The sequence below is a fragment of the Hydra vulgaris genome, chromosome 09, assembly GCF_038396675.1.
Source record: "Hydra vulgaris chromosome 09, alternate assembly HydraT2T_AEP".
NCBI lineage: Eukaryota > Metazoa > Cnidaria > Hydrozoa > Anthoathecata > Hydridae > Hydra > Hydra vulgaris.
In genome coordinates this window covers 47,553,270-47,564,899 of record NC_088928.1, presented here as the reverse complement: position 1 = coordinate 47,564,899, position 11,630 = coordinate 47,553,270, and the positions used below count along the sequence as shown (strand labels likewise).

At 26.6% G+C, this 11,630-nt stretch overlaps 1 protein-coding gene across 1 annotated transcript; it reads right to left on the bottom strand.

The window, feature by feature from the left end:
- Nucleotides 1-362: 362 nt before the first annotated feature.
- LOC105843579 (melanocortin receptor 4) lies at nucleotides 363-1,229 on the bottom strand. Its single transcript, XM_065806836.1, has one exon. It carries the CDS (start codon nucleotides 1,227-1,229, stop codon nucleotides 363-365), a length of 867 nt encoding a protein of 288 aa, XP_065662908.1.
- Nucleotides 1,230-11,630: the final 10,401 nt, after the last annotated feature.

Genomic DNA, 11,630 nt, shown 5'->3' with positions numbered 1-11,630 from the left:
TTTGTTTAAGGAAAAATCATTTATTTGTCAGAATTTTTTTTTTTTTTAAAAAAACGTAAAATTAAAAGAACTTTTTTTAAAGAGAACTCCTTAAATTCTTTGTGCTTTCATAAATGTTTTGATAATTTGGTTTGAAGCATTGCGATCGTGTAGTTATCAATGTGACCATTGTGATCGTGCATCAATCAATTTCCATGAAAATGTTAATTTTTGTTATATTTACAGTTTGATTACTCAAATAAAATAAATTACTGTTTCAAATAAAATTACTTACTTATTTAAACGTTTTTAAAATTCGATGGAAAACAACTAATCAGAATTTTGCAAATTAATCGGATCTAAAAGCAAATTTTAAAAGAATTCTATTTTTTTGATTGGTCTTTTACTGCAGAATCGCCGCGTGATAGCAACCGAACCCTTGATATATAACGGCTTTTTTTCTCTAAATGAACACTTCGTTTACGCGTGTAAAAATATTTAGCAAAGTAAATAAACGGATTTAAAAAATGATTCAAACCAAACAGTAGCGAAGCAATTGGATGTGCAAAGACGAGCAAATGCCCTAACGACATCGGTAAAAAACAAGCAATAAATGAAAACCCAATAAGTAAACAAAACCAAGTGGTATTGCTATTTCGATATTTCTGATCTGGCAGCATAGTTGATATTAACCACTTTCGAATAACTAAAGCAGCTGCTAATACTAAATAGATAATAAACACTGATATGCAAGCAAACATTAAAATTGCAGCATATGCATAGTAGCCAAATTTTTTAACATCTTTTCCACTTTCAAAATGTTGAATTAGAAACCATATGCTAGGAGACAATATTGTCGCAGTTACCCACACAAAAGAGATTGTAAACACTTTACATTTGATTGTTGTAAAAAATCGATGTTTCATTGGAAACACTACAGCAAAAAATCTTTCAACCGCTATTGCAAGTACATGAAAGTTTGATGCAAACACCGAAAAAAGAAACATGCATTCTAAAACAGTTACTGCAATATCTGTCGGAGGTTCGTCAAATAAAACATACTTTAATAACAAGACATCTTGGCAACACATCGTTATGCCAGTTAAAAAGTCTGAAATAGAAAGGCTAAGTAACAAATGTTCAATGCGATCTAAAGTTCTCCATTTGTTTAACAAAATACCAATTTCAATTGTGTTTGCAACAATTACAAGAACATCTATGACTAGCGCCGCTTTTATCCAAGAATCCATTTTTAAAAAACTGTCGGAAACTAATATTACAAATGCTACAATTCTGTTCATATTTGTTCATATTGTTTATTTATTCCCCAAAGGAGTTTTTTATAATTATTAAACAAATTTCCCTTAGGATCTAGCATAATTGGTTGATGAATGAAACAATTAATCCGAAATAGCAATTAATATTTCTGTTTAAATTTGCGCCCGTGTTTAAAAATTAACTTTTTCATTTCACGCAGAGTGAAATGAATTTTTTATTTCATTAAAAAAAAGAAAAACTTTTTTTTATGTAAATCGAATAATATTTTTATGTAAATTGAATAATATACTAGTTAAATAGCAATACAAGCATCCAGTATTACTGAGCCATACAGGTTTTATGTTAGTTAGCGCAACTGGAGGTAAAACATCAAGTGAAAGTACTAATAAAGCACTTCAATACTAAAAAAAAAAGAACATAAGCAGATAACTTTGTAGTCTATAAAGAGATAACTTTGAAGAAATTTGAAACCCTTGAGGAATTACCGATCTGTTAAACTCTTTTCAACACTTTTCCAACACTTCTGCTTCAATTTTCCAACGATTTATCATTTGAAAATTAAAAACGTTTTGTCTACTTGTAAGAAAAAGAACTGTTAAAAAACTAAATTGTATAACACTGTATTTCTGTTTCCTAGTTTGATTCTCTGAATGATAATACTTTGATTGTTTTATATTCCGCAGCACGTCGAGATTTAAGATTACGAACAGCTACAATATCAACTTCTCTGGGTTGTGGCAATGAGTGTGCAAACTTTTTATTTTGCCCTATTTAAACAGTCTGATTAAAAAAATGATAACAATGAAAAAAAAAAGTAAACTTTTTGGTAAATACTATGATTACTTGTAAAAAGATGCAATTCAAAAGCTTGCTAAAAGTATGTTGTTAAATAGTGTATTATATTAGTAAAAATGTTCTTAGGGGGCGAAGCAGAGATGTAGTGAAGACAGTACAATCGAAGACCAAGAACAAGAAATAAGACAAAGATATCAAAAAGTTAACCCAAGACCAAGGCCAAGACTTACAAAGTTTTCACAAAAAAAAGATAAAGTCACTTACTCAAGTTCTTAAAAATCTAACACAATAATAATCACACATTTATGTATACATGGAGGGCCGACCATACGGGTTTCAAAGTGAAGGGACACAATCGACAATTTCTAAAAAAGTCCTCTATATCTAGAAATTTATTAAAATAATAAAAAAATGTCCTTTCGAAAAAAAACGTGTGTGTGTGGGGAGGGGGGGGAGGGGCACTGGTGTTGTTGGCTCTGCTATGAGGTCTTTATTTGATGTATTATTACACAAGAAACATTGTGAGACTTTTTTTTTTAAGAATATCTTTTAAATTTGCAAATATAGAGGGCTATTTTTAGAAATTGACGATTGTACTCCTCCCCTTCAAAACCCGTGTCGTCGGCCCTGGGTATGCGTAAAGAAATACTCCTTTCTAGAGGAAATAGAGCAATAGAAATAGAAATAAGTACATCTTTCTTTTACACCTTAATAAATAGAAATAGAAATAGAGTACACCTTTTAACACCTTTCCACCTAGAATACACACCTTTCTAGGTACAAATCTTCAGGACAGCGGAATTTTGCGGTGATCAGCGATTTATTATTATTTACTAATCTGTCCGTTATGTTGATTTTTTTTGCAAGAATCAAGAATTTTGTGCAAGGCAGTATAGGTCTGAGACCAAGACCAATACTTTAGGTTTTTAAGACCAAGATTCAAGACAAAGACCGTGACCATATATATATATATATATATATATATATATATATATATATATATATATATATATATATATATATTTTTTTTTTTTTTTTTTTAATTTTTTTTTTATTCAAATTTTTTTTGTTCTTTAATCCTTACAAATTCGTAAAATATAATAGAATCTTTACATATATATATATATATTTTATATATATATATATATATATATATATATATATATATATATATATATATATATATATATATATTTTTTTTTTTTTTTTTTTTTAATTTTTTTTTTACGGCTGTTTTTCAAATTTTTTTTGTTCTTTAATCCTTACAAATTCGTAAAATATAATAGAATCTTTACATATATATATATATATTTTATATATATATATATATATATATATATATATATATATATATATATATATATATATATATATATTTTTTTTTTTTTTTTTAATTTTTTTTTTATTCAAATTTTTTTTGTTCTTTAATCCTTACAAATTCGTAAAATATAATAGAATCTTTACATATATATATATATATTTTATATATATATATATATATATATATATATATATATATATATATATATATATATATATATATATATATACTTTATATATATACTTTTTATATATATACTTTATATATATACTTTATATATATATATATATATATATATATATATATATATATATATATATATATATATATATATATATATATATATATATATATATATATATATATATATATATATTCTTTTTTTTGTAGTTATTAAGAAAATCAGGAATTAATAAGACCGTAAGAGCATTTAGTTGGAAGGTCATGCCTCCTTCCTTACTATTGTTTTTTATTGGGCTAAAGCCGGCGTCAAATCTTGGACCTTTGGGTTCTATTCCAGATCTCTAAACACTGCACCGCGATTGCATTGTTAATCAAATAAGAGTCTCGAGATATCTTGAAACCAAGCCTTTAATCTCGAGACCTACATCTTTAGTGCAAAGGTGTTCATTTTTTAAAGGTTGGCGTCCTATTTAATTTAACTTTTAACCACATTATTGCACTTTCTATTTGTTAAAATGAAATAAAAATAATAGACGATTTTGGTGCTAGCGTAGCCATTTTGAAAAAATTTCTTGGGGGTGCAAGTTGAACTTTGAACTTTCTATTTTTATTCGAAACGTCACATAAAAAGCATGAAGATTTTCTCAATTTAAGTTCAAAAAATCAAAGATTATTAGTCTATTTGTGGTTTAAAACATCTTAAAAAAACGTTTAAACTTATTACAAAAGCTTTTACTGCAATGAAGCTTAATTTTGAAATTATATCTTCTGGTGATTGCGATCACTTACTCCGTAGTATAAAAATCCTGATCCCAATCGAGTTAAAGTAGAAAAGCGAGTTGGTAATCTTATCAAATGGCCAATTGTAAAAATATTTTTGTATTTATTCAAAAGAAAAAAGAATTTAAAACGGATTAGATCCTTACAGTAGGAAAATCACGCGATTACGCACAATTTTAGGAGCGCGAATTATTACCATCATTGATAAAGGAAAACAAATGTTTAGTTGAGTTACAGGGTTATTCACTTTTATATGCGCGTCTATTCATTTTATATGCGTGTTTATTCATTCTTATATGCGTGTTTATTAATTCTTATTTGCGTGTTTATTCTTTCTTTTATGCACGTTTATAGGCGAGTCAACGGCCCATAAAATCTAATATAATTTTATATAAATTATTATATAAGCTTTTATGTTTTAAAATAATATATAATAATTTTATATGATATATAATAATTTGCATAGCTTTTATATAAGCTTTTATGTTTTTATATAGATTTATTTAAAATATAAATTACATTGTTGCCATTGCTATTTATTTAAAAATAAATTGCGCTGAATTTATGTAACTACGCATATAGTTGTAAAATAGAATTAAGTTAAACTCTGTAGTACCCATATTATTTTTTAAGTTTCCTGATTACCCTATCCGTATTTCGAGGCCTTTCTCCCTGTTTGAAAGTATACTTTGAAGAAGAAAATAAACTCTTCTATTGGATTAAGCTGTGGCGTGTATGCTGTCAGATACTTAATAGCAATGCCATGAGAGGCTAGTGTTTGTCTAACAGAAAGACTCCAGTGGAATTTAAAGATGTCTATAAGAAACACCAACGCTTCCACATCTGCATTCCTAATCGCTGGTACCAACAGTGTAGTAATGAAAGTACAAAATGAATCTGCATTCCAGTTTTTATTTCATAAGCACTCTGATTGTTGAAACAGCACAAATCAAGCTAACATTCTTGCCACGATTACAGTTTTTTCAAAACAAATTTTTCTTGTTACCTGGTAAACAAGGTTAAAAATACTTAAGACGAAAACTTTTTACATTTAATGATGGTTAATTTATTTTAGTATTAGATCTTTTTTTAATTTTAATATTATATTTATTGATTGATTAAATTATAATTTATCTAAATATTCATTTATCTAGATTAAACTTTAATTATTTATAATTATCATTAATACTCAAATATTTACCCTATGGATAGAAGAGAAAAAGCTGCGCAAATCATAAAACAAGGAAAAATGTTAGAAAATAGCACATTAAAATGCTTAAGCATTTAGTTGAAAGAAACGAATCTACAACAAGCATTTCCACTTCTCTTAATTTATCTATGCACAAAGTTCAAAATCTTGTTGTTAAGTTTAACAAAGGAGTATTCAACGACATGACTGCATTCAAGTCGTTTTCTGATAAAAAACGAGGTAAAAGACCTAAAAACGCTCAAATAAAAAATATTATTGAATTATGCGGACAAGAAAATAATCTTTGTACGCAAGAAGCAATAAAAGAAAATCTTTTTGCTGCAGGCTTCAATATGTCTCAGCTTACTATTTCCAGAAAACTCAAACGCTAAGATTTATTAAGAAAGTGTGTTGTGCATGTGCCAGAAGAACAAAGCTCAACACGTGTTATTGATGCACGCTACGCATTTCCATGCAAAGTTAACGGAATTTCAAATAAAAAAACATTTATTTGGATAAAACTGGATTTAATTTGCACACTAACAGCTGATATGGTTATTCGCTAAGAGGTGCGCAAGCAATTTTAAAGTCGTCTGCAAGTTGTGACAAGAATGTTAGTTTGATTTGTGCTGTTTCAACATTTGGAGTACTACCTTATGAAATAAAAACTGGGGGCTGGAATGTAGATTCATTTTGTACTTTCATTACTACAATGAAAGAAAGGCCTCGAAATACGGTTGGGGTAATCAGGAAACTTAAAAAGATTATGGATACTACAGAATTTAATTTAATTCCATTTTACAATCTATATATATATATATATATATATATATATATATATATATATATATATATATATATATATATATACATATATATATACATATATATATATATATATATATATATATATATATATATATATATATATAAATATATATATATATATATATATATATATATATATATATATATATATATATATATATACATACAATATATATATACAATATATATATAATGTATATATATATATATATATATATATATATATATATATATATATATATATATATGTATATATATATATATGTATATATATATATATATATATATATATATATATATATCTATATATATATATATATATATATATATATATATATATATATATATATATATATATATGTATATATATATATATATATATATCTATATATATATATATATATATATATATATATATATATATATATATATATATATATATATATATATATATATATATATATATTCATTACTACAATGAAAGAAAGGCCTCGAAATACGGTTGGGGTAATCAGGAAACTTAAAAAGATTATGGATACTACAGAATTTAATTTAATTCCATTTTACAATCTATATATATATGTGTATATATATATATATATAGATCTATAGTTTGTTGGCTTTGGGAAGAGCGGAAGGAAAAAAGTGATTCTTACGCCAACATATACGTCACTTTTAATTACTTTTAACTTTCGTCCAACATTTCCGTGTTGGACGAAAGTAAAAACCATTAATTTAATTACAAATTATTCGTTTTTTAAAAAAACCACAAAAACGCAAATTTAATTGACCAGAATGTTTTAAAAACATTGTGAATGTTTTTAACAATATAAACAATGTTTTTATTTTATTTTTTTTAGTAAAATGTTTTTATTTTTATTTTTTTTAATAAAATGTTTTTATTTTTATTTTTTTTACTGAAAATCATGCGCGGAGTGTTGCTACATCGACTATCTTATAGTCTGACTCGCAAGGGAGTGCTGCTACATCGACTGACAAATAGCCTGACTCGCAAGGGAGTGCTGCTACATCGACTGACAAATAGCCTGACTCGCAAGGGAGTGCTGCTACATCGACTGACAAATAGCCTGACCCGCAAGGGAGTGCTGCTACATCGACTGAGGGTTTGGTTAGGGCAGGCAGTCTATCATTATTAAAAAAAAAAAATTCCGGTCTTGCATTTTAATTTTTACTTTTTGTCAACAAAATATCGAAAAAACTTTCGGACAACATCTAAGGGTTGTATATATATATATATATATATATATATACATATATATATACATATAGTTCTATAGTTTGTTGGCTTTAGGAAGAGCGGAAGGAAAAAAGTGATTCTTACGCCAACACATACGTCACTTTTAATTACTTTTGACTTTCGTCCAACATTTCCGTGTTGGACGAAAGTAAAAACCATTAATTTAATTACAAATTAATCGTTTTTTAAAAAAACCACAAAAACGCAAATTTAATTGACCAGAATGTTTTTAAAAACATTCTGAATGTTTTTATAACATTTTGAATGTTTTTAACAATATAAACAATGTTTTTATTTTTATTTTTTATAATAAAATGTTTTTATTTTTATTTTTTTTAATAAAATGGTTTTTTTTTTTTTTTTTTACTGTAAATCATGCGCGGAGTGTTGCTACATCGACTATCTTATAGCCTGACTCGCAAGGGAGTGCTGCTACATCGACTGACAAATAGCCTGACTCGCAAGGGAGTGCTGCTACATCGACTGACAAATAGCCTGACTCGCACGGGAGTGCTGCTACATCGACTGACAAATAGCCTGACTCGCAAGGGAGTGCTGCTACATCGACTGACAAATAGTCTGACCCGCAAGGGAGTGCTGCTACATCGACTGAGGGTTTGGTTGGGGCAGGCAGTCTATCATTATTAAAAAAAAAAAATTCCGGTCTTGCATTTTAATTTTTACTTTTTGTCAACAAATTATCGAAAAAACTTTCGGACAACATCTAAGGGTTCTATATATATATATATATATATATATATATATATATATATATATATATATATATATATATATATATATATATATATATATATATATATATAAAATATATATATATATATATATATATATATATATATATATATATACAATATATATATACAATATATATATAATGTATATATATATATATATATATATATATATATATATATGTATATATATATATATATGTATATATATATATATATATATATATATATATATATATATATATATATATATATGTATATATATATATATATATATATATATATATATATATATATATATATATATATATATATATATATACATATATGTAAACAAGGCCGTAGACAACTTTTTTTGATGTTTGAGTTAAGCAACTTTGAAACATTAAGAAAACTGCATATTTAAGTATGTTCATATATATGAGGAATGAGGATGCTACGCAAAAAATTGCGGTGATTGAAGAACAACTAAAACTCCAAATCGTTAACCCCCTCCCCCAACCCCAAATAAGAGGGCAATGAGTCAAATTTGTTATTTTTTTTAATTTTAAACTTCATTTATATTCATTATTATCGTTATATACAAATTTCAAATTTGATTCAATAATCTTTTTGTTGTTCGGCTTTTATGACTTTATAAAGTTTACACCTCCCCTAAAATTGAGGGGGGTGAAAGCGAAAAATGAAGTTTAAAATTAAAAAAAAATAACAAATTTGACTCATTGCCCTCTTATTTTTAGGCTGGGGAGGGCTAACATTTTGGGGTTTTTGTTGTTCCCAGTCTCCAATCACCGCAATTTTTTGCGTAGCATCCTCATTCCTCATATATATGAACATACTCAAATATGGAGTTTTCTTCGCGTTTCAAAGTTGCTTAGCTCAAACATCAAAAAAAGTTGTCTACGGCCTAGGTATATATGTATATACAAATGTATATATATGTATATATATATATATATGTATACGTATATACATATATATGCATATATGTGTATATATATACATTAGGATGATGCAAAATTTTTAGGTTCAAAATTTAGTTGTCCTCAAGCTCAAGCAAAAAAGCATGGAAAGCTCAAGCAAAAAAGCATGGAACATCATGAAAGAAATAATCGGAAAAAAGTATATAAAAACAAACAGCTTACCAGATAGAATTATTATAAATGAAATAGAACACAACGATAAGAACTCTATTGCCGAACAATTCAACAATTTCTTCGCAAATATTGGCCCTAACATGGCGTCTAAAATTCAAACCGCAAATAACTCCTTTGAAAATTATTTTACTGATCTAAATAGCGAACTAACTTTCAACGGATTAAGCTATGAAGAACTCTAAAATGCAAAAAACTCTTTAAAAATCAACAAAGCACCAGGAATTGATGAAATTTGTAGCAATATTGTAATGAGTATCTTTCCGATAATAAAGAAACCCCTCTTCGAAATATTCAAATCTTCAATTACACCAGGAACCGTTCCAGAGAAATTGAAAATTGCAAAAATTGTACCTATATATAAAACTGGAGAACCATACTTACTAAACAATTACAGACCAATCTCAATTCTTCCTGTATTCTCAAAACTCCTCGAACGAATAATTTATTATAAATTATACCAATATATAACAAACAGCAACATCTTAAATACAAAATAATTCGGCTTTCAAAAGCAACATGCAAACGAACATGCAATCGTAGATCTTGTAAATAGCATCAACTACTCATTTGTTAATAAAGAATTTGTTTTAGGAATCTTTATAGATTTATCGAAAGCATTCGATACTGTTGATCATGCTATCCTGCTCAAAAAATTGGAAAAATATGGCGTAAAAAATGTTGCATTACTCTGGTTTAAAATTTTTTTGCTAAACAAACAGCAATGTGTTAATACTGATGAAAATATCTGTTCAAAATTGCTTAAGATTAAATGTGGCGTTCCCCAAGGTTTCATTCTAGCTCCCTTGTTGTTTTTAATATACATTAACGATCTTCCGAAAGTCTTAAACAAACTTAATGTAATAATGTTTGCAGATGATATTAATTTATTTTATTCATCTCAGTCTATTAAAGAACTCTTTGAAACAACGAATATCGAACTTGAAAAACTTAATATCTGGCTAAAATCTAATAAATTATCTTTAAACACAGAAAAAACCAATTACATTTTATTCCATCCCAACCAAAAAAGAAAAAAAATACCTAATATATTACCATTGCTAAAAATAGAAAACAAAAATATTGAAAGAACCTCAATAACAAAATTTCTAGGTTTACTAATTGACGAAAATATTTCATGGAAAGCACACATTGACTATTTAAATACTAAAATAACCAAAAACATTGGCGTGCTATACAATGCTAGACCAATGTTATCCCAAGAAAATCTAAAACATCTTTATTTCTCATTTATACAGACCTATTATACATATGGTAATATAGCATGGGCAAGTACCAATAAATCCACTTTGAAATCACTTTATCGACGTCAAAAACATGCCGTTAGAATTGTCTATAAAAAAGACAAATTCACTCATGCTGAACCTTTGTTAAAACTCCTTAATGCACTAAACGTCTATAGAATAAACATTTATCAAAACTTATTGTTTATGCTGAAATATAAACTCGGGCTTCTCCCATCACATTTCTCAAATGATTTCTTTAAAAGCAATAGAAATAGATATGACACTCGAGAAGTAGGAAACTTTAATTTACCGTTTAGAAAAACAAAACTATCGCGTTTCACAATTTCATATCGCGGTCCCTATCTCTATAATAAACTGATATCCAGAAATGCCATAATTATAAAATTAGATAACCTAAATTGTTTGAAAATCTTACTAAAAAATTCGTTTTAAATATAAACAATTATACGAACTTACACTAAACTAATACTGAAACTAGAGCCAAAATTAACGTTGAAACGAAAATCCCAAAAACTTCAATAACAAATATTAATATAAAAAATATATAAATCAAAAATAATTTTATTTATGCCTGATCATATATTTATGTGTACAAAATCTAGCATTTATCAATTATTTATTATCTTACATTTTATTATATGTGAATCCAATATAAAATGAACTACCATTATATTTTGTGAAACTAGAAAAATGTAAAAACAAAAATACAAAAAATATTACTAGTACAAGCGGTTTCTTGATGACAAGACCATCTGGTCTTCTGCAAGTTTCCCGCATTCTTTTAATAATAATGATACCCTGCAGTTATATTTTTTGTATTCTATAAAGTTGTGAGATTTTATTTT

Bases quoted from the DNA above. Each gene is read 5' to 3' on its own strand.
- LOC105843579 (XM_065806836.1), bottom strand. From the start codon at position 1,229: ATGGATTCTTGGATAAAAGCGGCGCTAGTCATAGATGTTCTTGTAATT.